Below are 25234 nucleotides of genomic sequence, written 5' to 3'. Positions count from 1 at the left end.
GAGGACAGAAGAATGGAAACTTGCATATGAAAAACCATGTCTATTAGGCAGGAATTCGCAGAAGGAGGAGCCAGCCGGATCCTATAGAGGAAAATACAGAATCACTGAGAAAGGCCATATAAATTATACTTTCACCCCTATACCCCATCCCCTGGAGTGTTAACACTGCAGGGACCGTGCCTTGTCTTCCAGGTGTGTTTGGGTAAAGAGTTTGAGAACTGCTGATGCAGGCAATAAGAGTTACTAAAGTGTGCTGGCTTCCCTGGTAGCTCAGTTGGTAAAGAATCTGCCTGTAATACAGGAGACCCAGGTTCGATCCCTGGGTTGGGAAGATCTCCTGAAGAAGGAAATGGCAACCCACTCCAGCATTCTTGCCTGGGCAATCCCATGGACAGAGGAGCCTGGTGGGCTATAGTCCATGGAGTTGCAGGACTCAGACACAACTTAGAAACCAAACCACCACCAAAGTGTGTGCAGAAGGGTATGACACCAGATTTGCATTTTAGAACATTCCCTTTGATAGCAGTTTGAAGGATCCTTGCAGGACTGGGAAGAGGACAAGCTGGGTTCGAGAGAAAAATCTTTTAAAAAACTACTGCAGTAGATAGTGAAGCAAGATAACGTAGATCTGGCCACTAAATTGCAGTGAAGATAATTCAAGGAATACACAGGAAATGGAATTGATAGAACTTAGCAAGCGATTGGATATGTAAGGTGCTAGAGAAGAAAGAAAGGAGGTAGTCTTCCTCTGTTGTTCTTAGCATTTTGACAAGAAAAATTATTTGGCAAGGAAGTTGATAATATTTACTAATACAGTATGAACTTCTCACATTAGCTGGTGATTTTGATCTTTGTTTTTTGTGAACATAAATATTTGAAGGTTGCTGGGAAGACAAGAATAAGCATATCCTGAGTAGCTTTTGACTGTCACTTTGAGACATGAAAAGGAGTATCACAGTTGGCTGTGTCTAGGAATAGCAATATTATTAAGGCCACAGTTTTTCTGTAAGGTGTACTGTTAGTGTTAGATATATATTAATGTACTTTATTTTTTTGTTTCTGTGCTCTTTAGAATTCATTCAGAGGGCAGCCTTTTGGATGGCCCCGAAGCAAGCCTGATGGAACAGGACAGAACCAACCATGTTGAGGGCAACAGACTAAGTCCATTCTTGATACCATCTCCGTCTCCCATTTGCCAGACAGAACCTCTGGCGAGAAAGCTCCAGAATGGAAGCCCATTAACCGAGAGACCTTATCTGGAAGTGAATGGAGACAGCAAGTGGCCGTCTTTGAAAAGTTATTATGGAATACCCCACATGAAAGGAAGCCAAAAGAGTCGCGTGAGTCCAGATTTCATACAGGAAGGCAGAGGGTATTCCAGATGTCTGCAGAATGGCGGGATAAAACGCACAGTTAGCGAACCTTCTCTCTCTGGGCTCCATCAGAACAAGAAACTGAAACCAGACCAAAAGGCTAATGGAGAAAGAAAGAGCTTCGGGGAAAGCCGAGAAGGAAATCCAGACAAAGGCAGCAGTCAACCAAATGTCTCCGATGTGAGTGGTAGGAGGGAATCTGTGAGCTCTGTGGCCCAAGAAAATGAAGTGAAAGATTTCACCAGTTTTCCAACACACAATTGCGGTGGGTCTGAAAACCCAGAGCTTCAGATTCTGAACAAACAGGAGGGGAAAAGTGCTAACTACCACAACAAGAACATTGTATTACTTCTTAAAAACAAGGCAGTGCTCATGCCTAATGGTGCTACAGTTTCTGCCTCTTCCATGGAAAACACACACGGTGAACTCCTGGAAAAAACACTGTCTCAATATTATCCAGATTGTGTTTCCATCGCGGTGCAGAAAACCACATCTCACATACATGCCATTAACAGTCAGGCTACTAATGAGTTGTCCTGTGAGGTCACTCACCCAGCGCATACCTCAGGGCAGATCAATTTCCCACAGACCTCGAACTCTGAGCTGCCTCCAGAGCCAGCCGCAGCGGCGACTGAGAGCTGTGAGGCGGATGGTGCCAGTAAACCAGCTGCAACGCTAGGGGCCTGCCCCTTTCAGAAACCAGAGCAGCAGAATTCCGCTTTTGAGATACGCCCATCTCTGGCAGAAAACAGTAACATCCAAGCAACTGCAAAGCTAGGCTCTGGCGAAGAATTCTGCTTGGGTCCCAGCGGCAATTTGCAGTCTCCCAGCGGCAGCTCTGAACGGTATTTAAAGCAAAATGAAATGAATGGTGCTTGCTTCAAGCAAAGCTCAGTGTTCACTAAGGATTCCTTTTCTGCCACTACCACACCACCACCATCACAATTGCTTCTTTCTCCCCCTCCTCCTCTTCCGCAGGTTCCTCAGCTTCCTTCTCAAGGAAACGGCACTCTGAATGATGGGGTTTTGGAAGAACTCCATCACTACCCCAACCAAAGTGACCCAACTCTTTTAAGGGAAGTGAAAATAGAGGGTCAACATGAGGCACCACCACCCCAGAGTCCTACTCCCTCCGCCCATGTATCCAACCCCTCTCTGATGCTTCCAGTAAGGCCTCAGAATAATTGTGTTAACAAGAATGACAGTCGGACTCCAGGGACAATGACTATTCCATTGGGTTCTGAGAAAACCAGACAACTTTCAGAACATCTCAAGCCTAACCCACCGATTCTTCGTAGCGGTGGAGATCCACAGGATCACTGCCAGCATTTGATGGGACACAAACAGCAAGAGATTCTCAAGAGTCAAGACAAGGAACAAACACGTGACCTCATGCTCCCAACACAGTGCTATCTGAAACCAGGATGGATTGAATTGAAGGCCCCTCACTATCGTCAAGCAGAATCCCATCTAAAATGTAATGAGACAACCCTGCGGTCAATTCTTCAGTATCAGTCCAACCCCTCCAATCAAATGACCTCCAAACAATACACTGGAAATTCCAACACGCCCGGGGGGCTCCCAGGGCAGGCTTATATCCAGAAAATAATGCAGCCGGAGCAGAGGCCACCAAGGTACCAAGTTGAGATGAATCAAGGGCAGTCTCAAGGTACAGTGGACCAGCATCTCCAGTTCCAAAACCCCTCACTCCAGGCGCACTTCTCCAAAGTGGAGCCTTCACCGGACACTCACAGGCAGCCACTGTGTGCCCCGAGATGGCATTTCCAACAAAGACCAGATCCCCAGACTGAGAAACTCATGCCCCCAACATTAAGACAGCACTTGAATCAACAGACTTCAGAGACTGAACCCTTCTCAAATTCACACCTTTTGCAGCATAAGCCTCATAAGCAGGCAGCACAAACACAACTACCCCAGAATTCACATCTCTCTCAAAACCAGCAACAGCAGCAAAAATTACAGCTGAAGAATAAAGAACAAATGCCCCAGACCTTTTCTCATCTCCAGGGCAACAGTGATGAGCCAAGAGAAGGAACATTCTTCAGCCAGGTTAAAGTAGAAGAATGCTTTCCTGGTGAAGATCAATATTCAAAATCAAGTGAGTTCCAGACTCATAATCCCCAAATGGGACTGGAGCAAGTACAGAATATAAACAGTATAAATTCCCCCTATGGTCAGATCTTGAAGTCAAATGCAAACAAAGTACAGATTTCTGGTTCAAACCATATACAACTGGTTCCAGACAATAAAGAACAGACTGTAAATTCTGAACTGTTTGCAGGCAACAAGACCCCAAATGTGCATCACATGCAATATTTTCCAAATAATGTGACCCCTAAGCAAGATATTCTTCACAGGTGCTTTCAACAACAGGAACAAAAGCCTCAACAGGCTTCAGTTCTGCAGGGATATAAAAGTAGGAACCAAGACGTGTCTGGTCAACAAGCTGCACAACTCGCTCAGCAAAGGTACTTGATGCAAAACCAAGCAAATGCGTTCCCTGTGCCCGATCAGACAGGAACTCATGTTCAGACCCCACCTCAGAAGGACATTCAAAAGCATGCTGCTCTGAGGTGGCGCCTCTTACAGAAGCAAGAACAGCAGCAAACACAACTCCAAGCCGAGTCTTGCCATAGTCAGATGCAAAGGCCGATTAAGGTCGAGCCTGGATCCAAACCCCATGCCTGTATGCGGCCCCTGTCAGCACAGCCAGAAAATAAAATGTGGAAAAAGATACCCAAGCAAGAGATTCCACCTCCCAGCTGTGACAGTGTGCAGCAGCGGAGCATCCTTGAGACCATGGAGCAGCATCTGAAGCAATTTCAGGTCAAATCATTATTTGACCATAAGGCTCTTAATCTCAAATCACAGAAGCAAGTAAAAGTTGAAATGTCAGGGCCAGTCACGGTTTTAACTAGACAAACCACTGCCGCAGAACTTGAGAGCCACACCCCAGTTTTAGAGCAGCAAGCAACGCCTTCCTCAGAAAAGACACCAACCAAAAGAACAGCTGGTTCTGTTCTCAATAATTTTTTAGAGTCACCTTCCAAATTACTAGATACTCCTATAAAAAATTTATTGGATACACCTGTCAAGACTCAGTATGATTTCCCATCATGCAGATGTGTAGGTAAGTGCCAGAAATATACTGAGACACATGGTATTTATCCAGAATTAGCAAATTTGTCTTCAGATATGGGATTTTTCTTTCTTTTTTAAAAAATCTTGAGTCTGGCAGCAATTTGTGAAGGCTCATAAAAACCTGAAGCTTACATTTCTTGTCTTTAAATTACAGATGCTTGTGCTGTGCAAGAGAGAACTTCATTTACACTCAAATTAAAAAAAAAAAAATTAAAATGATTGTGCATGCTCATTTGTCCCTACCTTCAAACCCTTTAAAATATAAAGGTATCTGTTTTAGACTAATCAATTTATTTGACTCTTTGTGTATCAACTCCTGGCGAGATACCCAAGCTGTAAAATCATCTCATTAAAATGGCAAAGTAACTGCCATATGCAAATTGATGTAGGAGCTTTTAATATTTTTTTTTAATTCAAGGTTGAATGTATTAGTAGTCTTACAAGGTTAACTTCCAGTTAAGGGGGAAATGATCATCCTTCTGCCTCAGTGAGTTGGGGGAAATTATAATGCTGAAGTTCTAAATACTCATAAAGTTGCCCTTTCTCTGTGTATTCATTTAAAACATTGTGTGATTTATATTTATTTTGATAATATTTTCTCTTTAAAATTTCATCTATTTGATAGAAAATATGGTATTTCCCTTTTTTTTTTTTTTTAAAAAAAAAGCTTCTTTTTGTTAAAATTCAAGATGCGTGATAGGTGTGTTGTTGGATACAGTAGAAGACATTTGTAAAAACCAGTGTTAAACTACTGTGGCTAATAGTCCACCCACTCCATGTTATCCTTCTCACAATGGGACACCCCACATTTGATAGGAGGATGGAGGGAGGACCATACTGCCCCTTGGCGTGTGGTTAATATTATTGCCTCATGGGGCTAACGTGCCACACATGTCATAGACAGCACTGGGTAAGTTATCCTCATCTCCACGCCCCGCTCCTGTCACACTAACCCTTTTTTCCCTCACTTGTCATCTTTGATGGTATGCAAGAGCCTCTTCCTTTTATCTGACCCTCTCTTCAAGTTTTCTCTCATCATAAGTTGTTCTAAAGTACATACCAACATGGATCTGGATTCAGTGTTCTTATTTTCAAAACAGAGTGATTGAATGTTGTGGGGAAAGAAGAGGAGAAAAAGGTTTCTTGACAATAAACTGAACAAGATCCTGGGGGTGAGATAGGACAGGAGATTTTAATTTTAATCTTTTAACATACAAATAGCAGGCAGGCTTCTAGTAAGCTGTAATTTTTTTGTTCAGTTTAAAAAATTGGATTGTAGTTGATATTACATATAATATATTCTAATTCCCTCACTGTTTTCTTTGTTTAGTTCCACTTACTTGGTTTAAAGTAGCTCCTTATCCCATATCTGAAATGTATTTAATATATTTTTATCCGACAGGCAGAATGTACATATACTTAATTATTTGGCACATTTTTTAATAGATTAGTCCATCAATTCATTTTAAAGGAAAAAAAAAATGTTTAAAGTCACATTTAGGGCCCTTACTGTACAGTTGGGGGATAAGCTTTGTGGATGTAGCCTTTATATTTAGTATAATTGAGGTCTAAAATAATAATCTTCTATTATCTCAACAGAGCAAATTATTGAAAAAGATGAAGGTCCTTTTTATACCCATCTAGGAGCAGGTCCTAATGTGGCAGCTATTAGAGAAATCATGGAAGAAAGGTAATTAACACAAAGGCACAGGGCAGATGAACGGTTATCCTTTTGTATATGTCAGAATTTTTCCAGCTTTCACATACAAAGCAGTAAACAATTGTAAACTGAGTAATTATTAGTAGGCTTAGCTATTCCAGGGTTGCCAACGCTACACACTGTGCTATTCACCAGAGAGTCACAATATTTGACAGGACTAATAGTCTGCAAGCTGGCACAGGCTGCCCACTTTGAGATGGATGCCAGAAAACCCAGGCATGGACAAGAACCAGCCAGCCAGCCAGCCTGCCAGGCATAAGGGTGCTGGCGCAGGCTGCACAGAGAGGCCCCGCTCTGGTTTTCCCACTTGATGATAAACTGTCAGAAAGAGGGGAAAGGTGGTATAAGAAAGGAACCATTGAGTTCAGTTCACCTCGAGTTGTAAACGAGTAGCGATCTCTAAGGAAGTTGTCCACTGGTATGAGCAGAGAGCAAGGATGATGTACTGAACAGAAATAGAACAGATTCTATTTATAGCTACATTTATGTTTAACTGTTAGTCATGAGTATGCAAGTATTCACCTGAGTCTACATGGTTACTTCTGCACGTAGAAGACTGAGATAATCAGCGGGGGGAGAGACGTTCATATAGGTGTCAACAGCGCTGAGCTGCTGTTATGCTGGGGTGCCTTTTCTTAAGAGGTAGGCAGTTTTATCATTAAAATACATTAGGAAGCATTCTGGGCAGCAAGGATATATTCTGTATCATTGTTGCCCCAATTCTAAATTATTTATTTCTAAATTAGCATATAGAAATTCACTAAATAATCATCTCATAGCCTGGCAAAAATTGTGAATTTTCCTAAGTGCCCTTTTTTATTAGCAAGTAGTAAGTAGTGTCTTGGTCATAAAGGAAAGTATAATCTGTTTCTAGAATTATTCCATAGTTTCAAAATTGCTGGATACTAGTTATTTGAAAGCCTTTTAAACAATGTGAGAGAGAGTCTTAGAGGAATAGATTCTAACTAAAATCTATTAAGATTCCCCAAGTTTTAAAATAGTTAAATTCAGCAAAGGACAAATCAAATAGTACATATCTTGGAAGACTAAATTTAACAAACTTGGAAAAGTTTTGTGCTTTGTGAAATTATGTATAAAAATAAGCATCCCCATTATTTTTACCCAACATATAATTTCAAAATAGTTCATTACAATTATCAATATATTTTGCTACTAAAGAGATACAAGGCTTAAGTCTATTATCCAGTTTCCTTGGCTTAGTTCTGTTTTTAATAAATTATTCATTTCTCAGGATGTGATCATAGAATAAAATTATGCTCAAATGTTCAGTATTTTGGTTGCCTCTTAGATTCATTTGCTAATTTTATGTGTGTGTGTGTTTCTGTGGATTTCTTTAAGGTTTGGACAGAAGGGTAAAGCTATTAGGATTGAAAGAGTCATCTATACTGGTAAAGAAGGCAAAAGTTCTCAGGGATGTCCTATTGCCAAATGGGTAAGTGTGACTTGAAAAGGCCTTTGATCCTCAGTCTTGGGCGTTTTGATTCATTCATCTAACCCTGAGAATTGGGTTGCCCAGATCAGACAGTCGTTTATGCCAGTTGAAAGGAATATTGCTTATATTTATCATTGTGTCATCTCTTAAGAAAAAGGCAGTTTAAAACCATGTACAAACTGTACTTAATTGAAAGAACTTAATGGCGAGGAGGAGGTCTGTTCAGGTGCCTACTACAAGTACAATTCTTCCCAGCGTGTGAGGTCCTTAATCCTTTAAAAACCTGCGGTTAATCTTTATCTTGTCATTTGTGAAGCCCTGGAACTTTAAAGTCTTCCCCGTGTAGCTCTGGCTTTAATGCAGGGAGCACTGCCTGCAGTGTCCTGGGGAGGGGCTGTTGCCTGCATTTGCATGACCCCAGGGTAAGCCCCGGTGTCTAGATGGGCAACAAAAGGCAGGTGGCATGTGCTGATAGATGTCAACCTAATTGTGACCAGATGTGAGAAAATATACAGACATCAATCAATGCTCTTCTCTGCTGCAAGTGACCCTTGTTTTGTTTTGGTTGGGGTGGGGGTGTTGGGGTGGAATGGTGACCCGAACAGGTGGTTCGCAGAAGCTGCAGCGAGGAGAAGCTACTGTGCTTGGTGCGGGAGCGAGCTGGCCACACGTGTGAGGCTGCGGTGATCGTGATTCTCATCCTGGTGTGGGAAGGCATCCCAGTCTCTCTGGCCGACAAGCTGTACTCGGAGCTCACCGAGACGCTAAGGAAGTACGGCATGCTCACCAACCGGCGCTGCGCCCTGAACGAAGAGTAAGTGCCTCCGGGGGCCTCTCCTCCTCCGCTGCTAGAAAAGCCTGACCGTTGGCTTGAGGCTAAAGAGTCGAACTTGCGTTTTCATGTTTATAAAATAGGGCTCAAAATGCCCACTTCACAAACCTGCGATAGGATCTTGTATTTGCTAACATGAATACTTTGAGGAAGGTGCTCTCACTAATGTTTTGTACCTTTGGACACTGTAGCTATGAGTTAGAAGCAGCTTGATGGAAGTCTGTGTATATCCACAAACTGGACCATACTATAAACTTGAAACTATTTGTTTGTCCGCTCACTCTTTGTGTGTGCCTGGCCATCATGTTAGTAAGTATTGATACCACTTCTGTGTTGCAGTATTTGAGACAGTAAGCTTGGTAAGAAACTTTAGGGTTTCCAGATCAAGGATTTTACTATATCTGTAGCAGACAAAAATACAAGGCTTACAGAGGTCCTGTAGGAACAAACTGGTTTTGACTTCATTGCAATCTAGTTCATTACTCCCACTGTAATAATCAAAATTGCCTCTATTTTTACTGCTGCTAAATAATCAACACATTAGCTATGGATGGGCATTATTTTCTAGGAATATAAAATTTTGAAATAGGAAAACAAGGGTATACAGTTAAATATATTTAATGCAACCAAGAATTTATGGTTTGTGTTTTTTTATTTTTTAATCTACTTGCAGGAAATTTAAATCTTCACTTTGAGAAAGTGTACTTTTTAATATTCCTTCTGCTATGGTATTCTTATATATCATTAAAAAAAATACAGGAAAATTCACAGTGCTGCACTGAAATCCTATGTAACTATTTTAGTCACAGTTTAATTTTGCACTTCTTCTTTTAGTCTCCTTTCTCCTGTGTCCACCAAATTACAAAATAGTTTACTGAGCTTATGGAAGTATTGTCTGTTCATTGCAATAACCCACTGCTAACCAAATTTGTAATTTCATTGACTATTACTCTAACTGGTATGGTTTAAGTATATGTTAACATAGGTTCTCCTCCTGGGACATTGGGGGCAGGTAGATGGGGTTCTAAATCAACTATAAATAATGTATCAAAGTTACTGTTTCAATATGAAAATGTGGCTTGGTTTTCTATGATAGTTATGATCCAAAAATTTCATGGTGTGTACCTTATGGCCATAAACGCACTTTCACAAATAATAGATTGGAGGATCCAAGTTGTTGGTTCATAAGACATGACTCAAACTTATGGTTGACTGCTTTGAAGTGAAGTGAAACTCACTCAGTCGTGTCCAACTCTTTGGGACCACATGTCCATGAAATTCTCCAGGCCAGAGAGAATTGGAGACACAATGGTATTTATAGGAATCAAAGAAAACAACAACTGGAACGGGTTGCCTCACTTCTCCAGGGGATCTTCCCAACATAGGGATCGAACCTAGGTCTCCCACATTGCAGGCGAGTTCTTTACCAGTTGAGCCACAAGGGAAGCCCAAGAATACTAGAGTATATCCCTTCTCCAGTAGATCTTCCCAACCCAGGAATCACACCGGGGTCTCCTGCATTGCTTTGCTGCTGCTGCTGCTGCTAAGTCACATCAGTCGTGGCTGACTCTGTGTGACCCCAGAGACGGCAGCCCACCAGGCTCCCCGTCCCTGGGATTCTCCAGGCAAGAACACTGGAGTGGGTTGCCATTTCCTTCTCCAATGCATGAAAGTGAAAAGCGAAAGTGAAGTCGCTCAGTCATGCCTGACTCTTAGCGACCCCATGGACTGCAGCCTACCAGGCTCCTCCATCCATGGAATTTTCCAGGCAAGAGTACTGGAGTGGGGTGCCATTGCATTGCTTTAGGTGTAAAGTAATATTCTATTTATCCTAACATCTCATGTTTCATCTTTTAAAAAAAAAATGTATTTAGGTGCCTTTAATCAGAAAGAAAATGAACATTAAGACATCTCGAGCTGGTGTTGGTGGTCACATTTTTCTCAGGAATTCAGAGACACTGCCTTGTGTTTGTAAAGCAGACCTCCTCTTAGACTTGGTGGCTGGAACTTCTAAACCACCAGAGCTTGTGAAAATGACAGTTCTGTGTACATTTCTTAAAGTTTCTTGCAAACTATATTTCACATCCTTTGAAATTGATTTAATTGGTATAATATCTGTTATTTTTCTCATGAAGGCTTTTCTTTGATTCCTATAAATGCCATTGTGTCTGAAACAGAATTTATTTCTATATGTCAGATTTTATGTTAAAACTTTGCTAAATTACATTATTTGAAAATGACAAATGTTGATGGGGCTGGGATCTAAGAAAACATTGTAATTTGTTTCACTGGTCTAAATAGGAGGCGAGTCCAAAAGTATTAAAAGATGTGCTGCAAATATTAAGACATTTTAAAGGCCAGTCTGTATACTTTCACTTAACTTGGTCTGGAATTTCAAAGTAAAGATGAGGAGTTATTTAGATGGTATTTTGGCTTTGGGCTACTCACAGCAGTCCCCCCCAAAAAACAAAAAATATACTTGAAGTACATGATTCAAATAGACACTTAACCAATGGCATACCATGTATCACTCAGATACAGCTTATGAAGTTTCTCCTACCCTATAAAATAAATTTTATTTCATATCTGGCAAAAGTTAAAATTATTATTATTATTTGCCAAGTATGAAGAATATTTATTTTCATGGTATGAGATTTTATTTTTATTGCAGCTTGTTTATTGTTTCTCTATCCTTAGGCCTTGAAAAACTCCTGGTAACAGGGTCAGAGGGCTTCCCTGGTGGCTCAGCGGGAAAAGAATCTGCCTGCAATGCAGGAGATGTGGGTTTGATCCCTGGGTCGGGAAGATCCCCTGGAGGAGGAAATGGCAACTCACTCCAGTATTCTTGCCTGGAGAATCCTATGGACAGAGGAGCGTGGTAGGCTATAGTCCATGGGGTCACAAAGAGTCAGACACGACTGAAGTAACTAAACAACAATGGAGGATAATCTCAAATTGGGGCTGCTGACTCATTTTAATGTTCAGAGCTGTGTGCCCCTCATCAATGAATTGTTATAAATCCCAGTGCCCGCGTGTACCATAACCACCCACTGTGAGTCCAGAAACGAACTCTGAGAGCACTTCCAGTGGGAAAGTCAGAATGAATTTTTACATTTCCTTTGAGCCAAGCCATTTGTTTCCCCTTTAAAGGTTTCCCTTTGACATGTCCATTTTATAAGGACTAAGCCTAAACAGTATTTTTTTGGCAAGTGGGAGTTGTGGGAGTGTTATCTGTCATTATAAGAAAGTCAAAGCCAGAACTGTCTCTGCCATGCTGGGTGATATTAAGCTTTTAAAGAAACTGTATATTATAAAAATTTTCCAGTATACATAAATGGAGAGCACAGGATAATGAATCCCCAGGAACTCATCACACAGCCTCAATATTTATCAACATTTTGCCAATACTATTACATATATCCTCCCCACCGCACTTTCTAACCCCACCCCCGCCACTGTTTTAAAGCAAAACAGATGCATATCATCTCAGCTACATTCACTCTGATGTATAGCGCTAACAGATAAGGACTTTTTTTTTTTTTAACAAAACCTAGTCACAGTGGCATTATCCTTCATGTCAAAATTGAGTGATTCTTTAATATCATTTAATGTTCAGACCACATTTAAAATTCCCTAATTGGATCCTGTTTCCAGTATACACAGAGAGTAAAAACATACTGGGAAAAAGAAAGTCTGTATCTTGCAGTGGACTGAGACTTTTCAGTAGGTCCTAGTTCAAGCCTATCGTCTAGCATAATTATTGATAGAACTTCCTTTTATTCTCAAAAGTGTCCCAGTTTGTAAGATAAAGTATATGATTCACAAGCCTCTTGTGAATAGTTTCCCCTCTTTTTAATGAATTTGTTAGACTGTATGATTTTGATTTGCTTTGTAAAATTTCCCACACTCTGGATTTGACTGTGCACACTTGCTTAACTTGTTCCTCTGCCACTAATATCGTCTATACACTGGTAGTTAGAGACTTAAATATGTATGTATGCATGTATATTAGCAAAATGCTTCATAAGTGGTCATGAAATAATCTTACTTCTTTAGACCCATCATGAGGGACATAATATCTGCTTTGTTCCATTTATAGTGATATTATCAGTGTTCAGTTCAGAAGTTATTAGCTTGATCCACCCATCATAAAGTTTCCTAGAAAACTTTTATTTAACAGCTTAGCAGATCCATCAGCGATTATTACTTGTTTCTATCAGTTTGCAAATTGAAAGGTTTCTTATTTTTTAATGTTGTACAAATTTATTTGTTGTATACATTTATTTTGCTAGTTTTCTATTCTTGCCTAAGTTTGAATAGCTGATCTAGTTTTTAGCTTAGATTTCTTTTCTAAATTTCTAAAAGAAATTTAGCTTAAATTTCTTTTCCTTTTTATAGTTAGAAGTCCAAAGAGGTTGAAACATTTTAAAAAATCTTGCATAGGCAAATATTTTTACTACAATTTCTCTGATTTGTTATTTAACAATTAGCCAAATTCTGAGTCATGTTGAAATGAGGCTACAATGTGAAAATTCTAACCATAATTGAAAGGCCTCTGTCGAAAGAAATGTGCCTTAACCACTTCATGTAGGAAATCACCTTGAAGTCACTTTGTTATGTAGTGATTTTTTTAAATTTAGATATAATTCACACACTATAAAATTCACCCTTTTAGTATACAAAACAGTGCATTCGTATATTCATGAAGTTGTGCAACATTTTCATCACTCCCAAATATAAACCTCATAGCCATTAGTCAGTCACTTTCCATTCTTCTCTCCCCTAAATGATAACTACTAATCAACTTTCTGTCTCTATAAGTTTGCCTCCTCTGGGCATTTCATATTAATAGAATCATACAATATTTAACCTGTCTGGCCTTTTCCACTTAGCATAATGTGTGTTCTTTAAATTTTTTAAAAAAATTTTAGTATAGTTGGTTTCCAACGTTGTCTTAGTTTCAGGTATACAGCATAGTGATTTAATTCTACATATATTCATTCTTTTTCAGATTCTTCTCCCATATAGATTATTGCAGGATACTGAGTAGAGTTTCCTGTGCTTTGCTGGTTTTCTGTATATAGTAGTGTATGTATGTTAATCCCAAGCTCCTTGTTTTGTAAATCACTTTTTAAAAAGCAGATTCCACATGGACTGCTATCATGTGATATTTGGCTTTCTCTGACTTACTTCACTTAGTATGATAATCTCTAGGTCCATCCATGTTGCTGCAAATGGCATTATTTCATTCTTTTCTATAACCAAGTAATACTCCATTGTATGTGTGTGTGTGTGTATATATATATCACATTCATTCTTCTGTCGATGGACATTTAGGTTGCTTCCATGTTTTGGCTATTGTAAATAGTGTTGCAGTAAACATAGAGTTGACTCATTGGAAAAGACTCTGATGCTGGGAGGGATTGGGGGCAGGAGGAGAAGGGGACAACAGAGGATGAGATGGCTGGATGGCATCACTGACTCGATGGACATGAGTCTGAGTGAACTCCGGGAGTTGGTGATGGACAGGGAGGCCTGGTGTGCTGCGATTCGTGGGGTCGCAAAGAGTCGGACACAACTGAGCGACTGATCTGATCTGATCTGAAACATCGGGGTGCATATATCTTTTCAAATTCTAGTTTTCTCCAGATATATGCCCAGGAATAGGATTGTTGGATCAAAAGCCTTTGACTGTGTGGATCACAATAAACTGTGGAAAATTCTGAAAGAGACGGGAATACTAGACCACCTGACCTGCCTCTTGAGAAATCTGTGTGCAGGTCAGGAAGCAACAGTTAGAACTGGACATGGAACAACAGACTGGTTCCAAATAGGAAAAGGAGTATGTCAAGGCTGTATATTGTCACCCTGCTTATTTAACTTATATGCAGGTACATCATGAGAAATGCTGGGCTGAAAGAAACACAAGGTGGAATCAAGATTGCCGGGAGAAATATCAACAACCTCAGATATGCAGATGACACCACCCTTATGGCAGAAAGTGAAGAGGAACCAAAAAAAACCTCTTGATGAAAGTGAAAGAGGAGAGTGAAAAAGTTGGCTTAAAGCTCAACATTCAGAAAACTAAGATCATGGCATCTGGTCCCATCACTTCATGGGAAATAGATGGGGAAACAATGGAAACAGTGTCAGACTTTATTTTTGGGGGCTCCAAAATCACTGCAGATGGTGATTGCAGCCATGAAATTAAAAGACACTTACTCCTTGGAAGGAAAGTTATGACCAACCTAGATAACATATTCAAAAGCAGAGACATTACTTTGCCAACAAAGGTCCATCTAGTCAAGGCTATGGTTTTTCCAGTGGTCATGTATGGATGTGAGAGTTGGACTGTGAAGAAAGCTGAGCGCCGAAGAATTGATGCTTTTGAACTGTGGTGTTGGAGAAGACTCTTGAGAGTCCCTTGGACTGCAAGGAGATCCAACCAATCCATCCTAAAGGAGATCAGTCCTGGGTGTTCATTGGAAGGACTGATGCTAAAGCTGAAACTCCAATACTTTGGCCACCTGATGCGAAAAGCTGACTCATTTGAAAAGACTCTGATGCTGGGAGGGGTTGGGGGCAGGAGGAGAAGGGGACAACAGAAGATGAGATGGCTGGATGGCATCACCAACTCGATTGACATGAGTTTGAGTGAACTCCAGGAGTTGGTGATGGACAGGGAGGCCTGGCGTGCTGCAATTCATGGGGTCGCAAAGAGTCGGACACGACTGAGCGACTGAACTGAAACTGATGGTAGTTCCATTTTTAGTTTTTTAAGGAACTTCCATACTATTCTCTACAATGGCTGTACCAATTTACATTTCCCACAAACAGTGTAGAAGCATTCCCTTTTCTCCACACCCTCTCCAGCATTTACTGTTTATAGATTTTTTGATAATGGCCATTCTGACTGGTGTAAGGTTATTGCTCATTGTAGTTTTGACTTGCATTTCTCTAATAATTAATGATATTAAGCATCTTTTCATGTGCTTTTTGGCCATCTGTATGTCTTTGGACAAATGTCTATTTAGATCTTCTGCCCATTTTTTTTATTTTATTTTTTGATATATAACTACATGAACTGTTTGTATATTAGAAATTAATCTCTTTTCGGTCACTTTTTTTTGCAAATATTTTCTCCCATTCTGTGGGTTATCTTTCATTTTGTGTATGGTTTCCTTTGCTGTACAGAAGATTTTAAGTTTAATTAGGTCCCATTTGTTTTTTTGTTGTTTTTATTTTCACTAGGAGGTGGATCAAAAAAGGCTATTGCTGCAAAATTTTTGTTAAAGGGCATTCTGCATTTTTCTCTCAGAGTTTTTAGTGTTCAGCTTTATATTTAGGTCTTTAATCCATTTGAAAGTTTATTTTTGTGTATGTTTTTAGAGAGTGTTCTAAGTTAATTCTTGTACATGTAGCTGTCCAGTTTTCCCAGCCCCACTTATTGAAGAAACTGTCTTTTCTGCATTGTATATTCTTGCCTCCTTAGCCGTAGATTAATTTAGCATAGATGCATGGCTTTATTTCTGTTCCATTGATCTGTTAATATATTTCTGTTTTTGTACCAGTACCAAACTGTTTTGATAACTGTGACTTTGTAGAATAGTCTGAAGTCAGGGAGCCTGATTCCTCCAGCTTTATTTTTCTTTCTCAGGATTGCTTTGGCTATTCAGGGTCTTTTGTGTATCCATACAAATTAAAAAATTTTTTGTTTTAGTTCTGTGAAAAATGCCATTGGCAATTTGATAGGGATTGCATTGAATCTGTATATTGCCTTGGGTGGTATAATCATTTTGATGATATTGATTCTTCTAATCCAAGAACATATCTTGGAACATATCTTGGTATATCTTTCCATCTTTGTCATCTTCGATTTCTTTCATCAGTGTCTGATAGTTTTCAGAGTACAGGTCTTTTGCCTCTTTAGGTAGGATTTTATTCCTAGGTATCTTATAATGTTTTAAAGGTTCATCTTTGTCATAACATTAATCAGTGCTTTATTTCTTTTTATGAGTGAATAATATTCCATTGTGTATATATACCACATTTTCTCTATTTATCAGTTCATAGACATTTTGGTTATTTCTACTTTTTGGCTGCTAAAAGTATCTGTGCACATGTTTTTGTATAGACATGTATTTTTACTTCTCTTGGGTATATACCTAGGAATGGCATTGATAGTCCTTTGGTAATGCTGTTTAACTTTTTGAGGAACTGCCAGACTGTTTTCCAAAACAGCTGCACGACTTTTCATGCCTAGCAACAAAATATAGAGGTTCTGATGTTTCTGCGTTTTAATCAAAACTACTTATTGTCTGCCTTTTTCATTATAACTTTTTCAGTGGATTTAGTGTGTATCTCATGGTTTTGATTTGCATTTCCCTATGAGTAATGATGTTAGTCATTATTTCATTTGCTATTGGCTCTTCCTCTATCTTCTTTGAAGAAATCTTTACTTAAATCTTTGCTCAATTTTTAATTGTTTTGGATACTAGAACTCATCAGATATATGGTTTGCAGATATTTTCTCATTCTGTAGGTTATCTCTTCACTTGATGATATTCTTGAAGCACAGTTTTATTTTTATGAAACCAATTTGTCTTTTTTAATTAATTGCTTGTACTTTTAGTGTCATATCTAAGAAATCATTGCATAATCCAAGGTCTTGAAGATTTACACCAGTGTTTTCTTCCCAGAGTATTATAGTTCTAGCTCTTACATTTGAGTCTTTTGATCACTGTTGAGTTATCATGTGAGATAAGAAGTCAACTTCATTCTTTTGCATGTGACTATCCAGTTGTCTCAGCACCATTTTTTGAAGAGACTGTGTTTTCCATATTGAACTGTCTTGTCATTCCTGTTGAAAATTAATTGACAAAGATGTATGGGTCATTTCAGGACTTTCCTATTTCATTAATTTACATACCAGTCCTTATGCCAATACTTCATGGCATTGACTGCTGTACTTGTCGTGGTAAGTTTTGAAATTGGGTGTGTAAATCTCTGTTTTCCTTTTATAGGATTGTTTTGGCTATTTTGTGTCCTTTTCAGGTCTATATGAGTTTTAGGATCAACTTATTAATCTCCTGATCTGGGATTTTGACAGAGGTTCTATTGACACGTTAACAATATTATATCTTCCTATTTATTAGACAGTATATCTTTACATTTATTTAGGTTTTTGATTTTTTTAATGGTGTTTTATAGTTTGCAATGTACTACACTTTTGTCAAATTCCTAATTTATTATTTTTGATGCTATTTAAGTGGAATTATTTTGATTTCATTTTGAATTGTTCATTGCTAGTATACACTTACACGATTGGTTTTTATATATTAACCTTGTATCCTGCAAACTTATTAAACTAGTTGATTAGTATTAATTTTTTTTTAGTGGATTCCTTAGGATTTATACATACAAAAGTCTTGTCATCTACGAATAGAGATAGTTTAATTTCTTCATTGCCAATCTGAGTGTCTTTATTTTTTTTTTTTTTAAATCCTTTTGCATTATTTCCCTGGCTAGAACATATAGTGGATAGTGAACAGAACTGGCAAAAGCAAACATCTATGTCTTATCCCTGATTTTAAGGGGAAAACTTTTAGTTTTTCACTATTTAGTATAATGCTAAATGTAGGGTTTTTGTAAATGTTCTTTGTCAGATTTAGGAAGATTTTTTTCTGTTCTTAGGTTGAACATTTTTATCATAAAAGGATAATGGACTTTTCTCAGATGCTTTTTCTGTATTTCATTTTGTTAATGTAGTATATAATATTGATTTTTTTTGTACATTGGACTAATATTGCATTTCTAGGATAGTTATTACTTGGCTATAGTGTATACTTTTTGTGTATGTTGCTGGATTCTGTTTGCTGGTGTTTTATTGAGGATTTTTTCATCTATATTGATAAGATATTGGTCTATAGTTTTCTTTTGATGTCTTGGTTTTATGGTTTCAGGGTAATACTGGATTCCTAGGATGCATTGGAAAGGATTCTCTCATATTATTTGGAAGAATTTGTAAAGGATTGGGGCTAGTTCTTTAAATGTAACAGGAAAATCGTGTACTCCTGGGTTTATCCTTGTGGGCAGTTTTTTGATTGTTGATTCAGTCTTTTTGTTCTAGATATATTCAGATTTCTAGTTCATCAGTTTCACTAGTTTGTGCTTCCTGGGATTTTTGTCCATTTCATCTATGTTATCTAATTTGTTAATAGATCGTTTTTATAGTATTCCCTTACAATGCTTTTAATAAGGCCATTGGTAATATCCTCTTTTTGTTTTCTAATTTAGTAATTTGGGTCTTCTCTCTTTTTCTTGGTCAGTCTAGCTAGTTTTGTCTACCAAGACCTCAGACAGCTACAGTGTTCAACAACTGCCTCTCACTATTGCCAACAAATACCTCCAGTGGGGAAAAGGCTGTATATAATAGGTGAGCTCCAGGTCAGATCAAATAAAGAAAGCCTTGTCAGTGGGGTCTTCTAGAGAGCTACCAAACAGGTAAAATAGGGACATTTCTCCAAGAGGAGGGCTTTGGAGGATATCCAGCCTAATTCTGCCCTCTCCAGTGGTTGCCAGCCTGCTGGTTTTCACCATAAATGTGAACTGCGGGTTTTCAAGGCTGTTGTGGAGTTCTGGGGACAGTGGAATAGGGCAAGTTAAAACACTGTGTAAAGCTTAACTTATCATAATTTCACTGCTATTGTTGAATAAATGCTTTCTGGACTGCTACAAGCCTTTTGTTAATTTCCATATTTCTGAAAAGTTGACTTTAAAAAACTTTTCCTTATTAATTGTTTGGTTACCATTAAATATAGCTTGTAAACAAATGATAGAATAATGCATGCTACGTATCTTTCGTTGTGAAATTTTCAAAATAGTGAATTGGTACCTTAGTAACCATCCAAAAATGATTAGTTTGTGCTTTCTTTTTGATATCATTAACTCATTTGAAAAATAAAAACCTCATGGATTTTAACTTGTGTTCTTTTCAAAGAGAAATGATACTTAGAGATCACAACCGAGATATCCAGATGTGCCCATTGCTACAACAATATTGTTACTTTAGGTATTTTCAGTGGGAAGATATAGAAATTTTTTTTAGAAAGAGAAATTTTGAACTTTTTAACCCGTGAATTCATACTATTTCCTATTCATAGGATTATAGGATCTTTACTTATCTTTAGACTTCTTTCATTATACACTGAAATTCTTAATTGAAGTTAACAATGATTTCTTCATATCAGAACATACATAAGTAACTTCAAAATAATATTGTTACTACAGATAAGACTTGTTGTCCAGTGAGGTCAGGAGAACAATACATAAATGAAAGATGCAACAATCCACTTGTCCACATGTATCCAGAGTAAATGAAATCATTATCTCAAAGAAGTATCTGCTCTCCAATTGCAGCATTGTTTACTATAACCAAGGTGTGGAGACAACCTAAGACTCCATTAATGGATAAATGGATAAAGATGTGGTTTGTGTACACACAGGAATATTATTCAGCTTTTAAAAAAGGAAGTCCTGTCATTTTTGAAACGTGGATGAACTTGGAGAGTATTATACTGCATGAAATAAGCCATATGGAAAAAGACAAATACTAATGGTATCAATTATCCATGGAGTCAAAAACAAACACATAAAAATCAAATTCATTAAAACAGAGTAGCATAGTGGTTGTCAGAGGCTAGGGCCTGATGGAAATAGGGAGAGATTGGTAAAGGATATATATAATCATCTTTCATTATCAAATAAGATCTGAGGCTCTAATGTATAACATTGTAAATATGGTTGATAACACCTTATGATATAATTGAAATTTGCTAAAAGGGTCATACTTAAATGTTCTTTGCAAGAAAAAAAAAGATAAATTTGTGAGGGATTGATCTGTTAAGTAATTTGATGGGAGAATCCTTTCATAATATATGCTTATATCAAATCATCACATTGTATACTTTAAATATTTACAATTTTATTTTTCAATTATACCTCAGTACAGCTAGGAAAAAAATACCTATTAAATATAGTTTTCCTTGTGGCTTGTTTTATCTTGTTTTAAATTTTTGATTTCTTTGGTTGCCTGTATATTCCCCTTAGGATATAACTGACTTGGTCTGTAAAGTCACAGTACTGTATTTTAGCCAAAAACTAGAAAGCACTCAAAGGCCCATCTGTGTTGGAAAGGTTCATTTGTGGCATATTTATACAATTGAAAACTGTATGCATGTAAATATAGTAAAACTACATGTAACAATGCAGTTGCAACATCCAAAAAATGTTGAAGAAAAGATACAAATAAGCTTACACTAAATAATTGCATGTACCTGTGTATGTTATGTATGTATGTATGTGTATAATATACATATACACATTACTGCTTATTTTTATACTACAGTATAAAATATATAGCACACTACATGTAGTGTCATTTCAGTTCAGTCACTCAGTTGTGTCTGACTCTTTGTGACTCCATGGGCTGCAGCACTCCAGGCTTTCCTGTCCATCACCAACTCCCAGAGCTTACTCAAAGTCATGTCCATCGAGTCAGTGATGCCATCCAACCATCTCATCCTCTGTCATCCCCTTCTCCTCCAGCCTTCAATCTTTCCCAGCATCAGGGTCTTTTCAAATGAGTCAGCTCTTCGAATCAGGTGGCCCAAAGTATTGGAGTTTCAGCTTCAGCATCAGTCCTTCCAATGAATATTCAGGACTGATTTCCTTTAGGATGAACTGATTGACTCTCCTTGCAGTCCAAGGGACTCTCAAGAGTCTTCTCCAACACCACAGTTCAAAAGCATCAATTCTTCAACGCTCAGGTTTCTTTATAGTCCAACTCTCACATCCATGTATGACTACTGGAAAAACCATAGCTAGATGGACCTTTGTTGGTGAAGTAATGTCTCTGCTTTTTAATATGCTGTCTAGGTTGGTCATAGCTTTTCTTCCACAGAGCAAGCATCTTTTAATTTGATGGCAGCAGTCACCATCTGCAGTGATTTTGGAGCCCAAAAAAATAATGTCTGTCACTCTTTCCATTGTTTCCCCATCTATTTGCCATGAAATGATGGGACCGAATGCTATGATCTTTGTTTTCTGAATGTTGAGTTTTAAGCCAAGTTTTTCACTCTCCTCTTTCACGTTCATCAAGAGGCTCTTTAGTTCTTCACTTTCTGCCATAAGGGTGGTGTCATCTGCATATCTGAGGTTATTGATAATTCTCCCAACAGTCTTGATTCCAGCTTGTGCTTCATCCAGCCTGGCATTTCACATGATGTACTCTGCATATAAATTAAATAAGCAGGGTGACAATATACAGTCTTGACGTTCTCCTTTCCTGATTTGGAACTAGTCTGTTGTTTCATGGTCAGTTCTAACTCTTGCTTCTTGACCTGCATACAGATTTCTCAGGAGGCAGGTAAGGTGGTCTGGTATTCCCATCTTTCAGAATTTTTTACAGTTTGTTGTGATCCACACAGTCAAAGACTATGCCATAGTCAGTAAAGCAGAAGTAGATGTTTTTCTGGAACTCTCTTGCTTTTTTGATGCTCTAACGGATGTTGGCAATTTGATCTCTGGTTCCCTTGCCTTTTATTTACATGTAGTATAAAAATAGTCAAAACTATGTATGCGTGTGTGTGTGTGTGTATGCATAAATGTATGTGTGATCTATACTATACATAGAATGAAAATGGGCAAAACTATATATATACACACACATACTTTTTCACTTTTATATCACTTTCACATACATGTACACATGCATACACACTAAATTCAGTAGGTTTACAGTATCTATTGTATAAAGAGCTTCGTTAGTGGCTCAGTTGGTAGAGAATCCACTGGCAGTGCAGGAGATCTGGGTTTGATCCCTGGGTCGGGAAGATCCCCTAGGGAAGGGAGTGGCAACCCTCTCCAGTATTTTTGCCTGGAGAATTCCATGGGAAGAGGATACTGGCAGCCTGCAGTCCATGGAATCACAAAGATTTGGACACAATTGAGTGACTAAGCACCATGGAAACAATAGTATATACAGTATAAAGGGTTTCCCTAGTGGTTCAGTGGTAAAGAATTTGCCTGCCAATGCAGGAGACGCAGATTCGATCCCTGCATCAGGAAGATCCCCTGGAGAAGGAAATGGCAACCTACTCCAGTATTCTTACCTGGAGAATCTCATGGACAGAGGAGCCTGGCGGGCTACAGTCCATGGAATCGCAAAGAGTCGGACATGCCTGAGCGTATGGGCACAGGCACACCTATAGTGTAAAAACAGGCAAAGCTAATCTCTTGTGATAGAAGCTACTGTTAGGAGGACAGGGCCTGAAAGGATGGGGTTTTGAAGGTCAAGTGGATGTTTTGTTTCTTAGTTTAAGTGCCACATGGGTATGTTTCATTTGTGAGTGATTGCAAGCTATAAAATCATGTGTACTTTTCTCCAGTTTATATTGCAATAAAATGTTTGTTTAAATGGTCTTTTTGAGTCAGTTGAAATAGTTCTTTTCTCATTTGATTGCGGCACAGCTTAATATAAAGTTAGACTTTTAAAATTAATTTGCACCCATTTTGGAATGTAGATACCCAGAATATGAGATTGATGGCCCAGTCAGTGCTACCCATAGTCATGAACTTGGTTCTTTGCTTTCTCAGGAGAACCTGTGCCTGTCAGGGGCTGGACCCAGACACCTGTGGTGCCTCCTTTTCTTTTGGTTGTTCATGGAGCATGTACTACAATGGATGTAAGTTTGCCAGAAGCAAGATCCCAAGAAAATTTAAGCTGCTTGGGGATGACCCAAAAGAGGTTTGTTTACTTCCTGATGTATAATCTGTTTATTTTTCATGGAGAATTGATGAACACAGATGAAATGAATAATATGACATACTCTGTTAAACTCTCTTTATCAGAGAGAATTTCATCTCAAAGATGGATCAATAAAATTTTGGCTAAACTGTAGACACACATATAATGTTTTATAAAATTATGCATGATAACAACCATGTGATACCAAAGTGATAGGGTTTGAGCAACACAAACTCTTTCTGCTTACGGGTTTTTATTCTTTGTCTTTTATATTAATTCCAGAGTTTTACACAGCTGTCATTTCCATATTAAAATTATTAATACTTGACTGTTAAAACTTTCATCTTTTAAACCTGAATTATAGAAGCCATGTTTGTGACTGCCACATTCATAAAAGACCATTTCTAGTCACATTTTCAGCCCATGAGACTTGACGATTTAATGTTACTATAATTGCATTCAAGTAACTAAAACATATTTAGATTTTAATACAAAAATGTAGTTGAAATAAATGAACTCTGATTTCTCATTGACGTCACTGGGTTTGTCCTTTCTCTAGACTATGAATTTCTTGAAATATAACTTGTAAACTGGTATCAGTTTAACAACTTTTGGGTAGCTTGTGTTCTAGGGTATGTTAATTGAATAACTGGAAAACCTCAGTATGTTTAGTGTTTAAATATGATAAAATTTTTAGTGAATCTGTACACAGTATAGTTTTCTTTCAAATTTTAGATGCAATTGAAATAGATATCTATACTATTGATATAATAATTTTTACATGTCCTTCTAATTGAAAAATGTGTTATCTCTATTATTTGTAATTATAATAGTAAGTGGAAATTTAATAAAGTGCAAAAGCTCTTCAAGTCACGACAAATTTTTTTCATAGAATCATAATATTTTAATAAGCTGTATTAATGTGCTAGATGTCCTCTTTTCATAAAGAAAAACACCCAACTATTTAATAAACCTAATGAATAGCAAATTTGCATGCTGCCTTCCACTTTAATTTTTCACACTGGAGAGCTTTTTCAACACTACTTCATAAATATTTATTCCTGTGTTTCATGTAAACCAAATCCAGGGGATGGCTCGTAACATCCTCTGTCTGTCAGATAGTAGGGCTTCAGTCAGAAATCTCCTCACCTTCTGAAATACAAACGTTTTTCTGACAGCTGGTTAAATCTCCCAAGGTTTTTAGAGAAATATGAACGTGAAATGAGAACTTCTAAGTATGAATGGAACAATGGACTATTATCACCTAGCATTTAAAAAAGCATATCTTTGTTGGGGGGGAGGGAATGTAACTGAACATTTTTCCTCTTTTAAACTTTACAAAATTTTTCACATATACAACATTATAGTTCTTAGAGTTTTATTTCATATTTGAATCACCTAGTGATTTTTAGTTCTATGGCGATATTTCAAATTCTGAAATGCTATTTTTATAAACATTTAAAAATATAAAGATTGGAAACAGGTTAAACCAAACGAATCCTTTCAACACCTCATCTTCCTTGGCCACTAACTGGAGAGGAGTAGAGAATGTGACCTTTTAAAATGATATGGCTTCATTCTCCTAATCTACTACTAGTATAGACATATTAATAAAATGCATGCAAAGTAGAAAATGGATTAATCTTATTAAAATAACAAAGTGACAGACATTTGCTGCTGCTGCTAAGTCACATCAGTCATGTCCAACTCTGTGCGATCCCACAGACGGCAGCCCAACAGGCTCCCCTGTCCCTGGGATTCTCCAGGCAAGAACACTGGAGTGGGTTGCCATTTCCTTCTCCAATGCATGAAAGTGAAAAAGTGAAAGGGAAGTCGCTCAGTCGTGTCCGACTCTTAGTGACCCCATGGACTGCAGCCCACCAGGCTC

General features: G+C 38.1%; 1 protein-coding gene across 5 annotated transcripts in view; it reads left to right on the top strand.

The window, feature by feature from the left end:
* The window catches only part of TET2 (tet methylcytosine dioxygenase 2), a 143668-nt gene that overhangs the window by 97250 nt on the left and 21184 nt on the right, over nt 1-25234 (top strand). For 4 of the 5 annotated variants that reach the window (XM_061419482.1, XM_061419480.1, XM_061419481.1 and 1 more), the window contains 5 exons: nt 1073-4524; nt 6135-6225; nt 7615-7708; nt 8314-8522; nt 23196-23346. In XM_061419482.1, the coding sequence (XP_061275466.1) occupies nt 1119-4524; nt 6135-6225; nt 7615-7708; nt 8314-8522; nt 23196-23346 (3951 nt within the window). In that variant the 5' untranslated portion in view covers nt 1073-1118. The remainder of the gene's footprint in view (nt 1-1072; nt 4525-6134; nt 6226-7614; nt 7709-8313; nt 8523-23195; nt 23347-25234) is intronic. The other variant, XM_061419485.1, reaches the window with a different exon arrangement.

This window comes from Bos javanicus, chromosome 6 (assembly GCF_032452875.1).
Source record: "Bos javanicus breed banteng chromosome 6, ARS-OSU_banteng_1.0, whole genome shotgun sequence".
Taxonomy (NCBI): domain Eukaryota; kingdom Metazoa; phylum Chordata; class Mammalia; order Artiodactyla; family Bovidae; genus Bos; species Bos javanicus.
The sequence above is the reverse complement of the archived record's forward strand: the minus strand, read 5'-3'. Positions and strand labels throughout refer to the sequence as shown.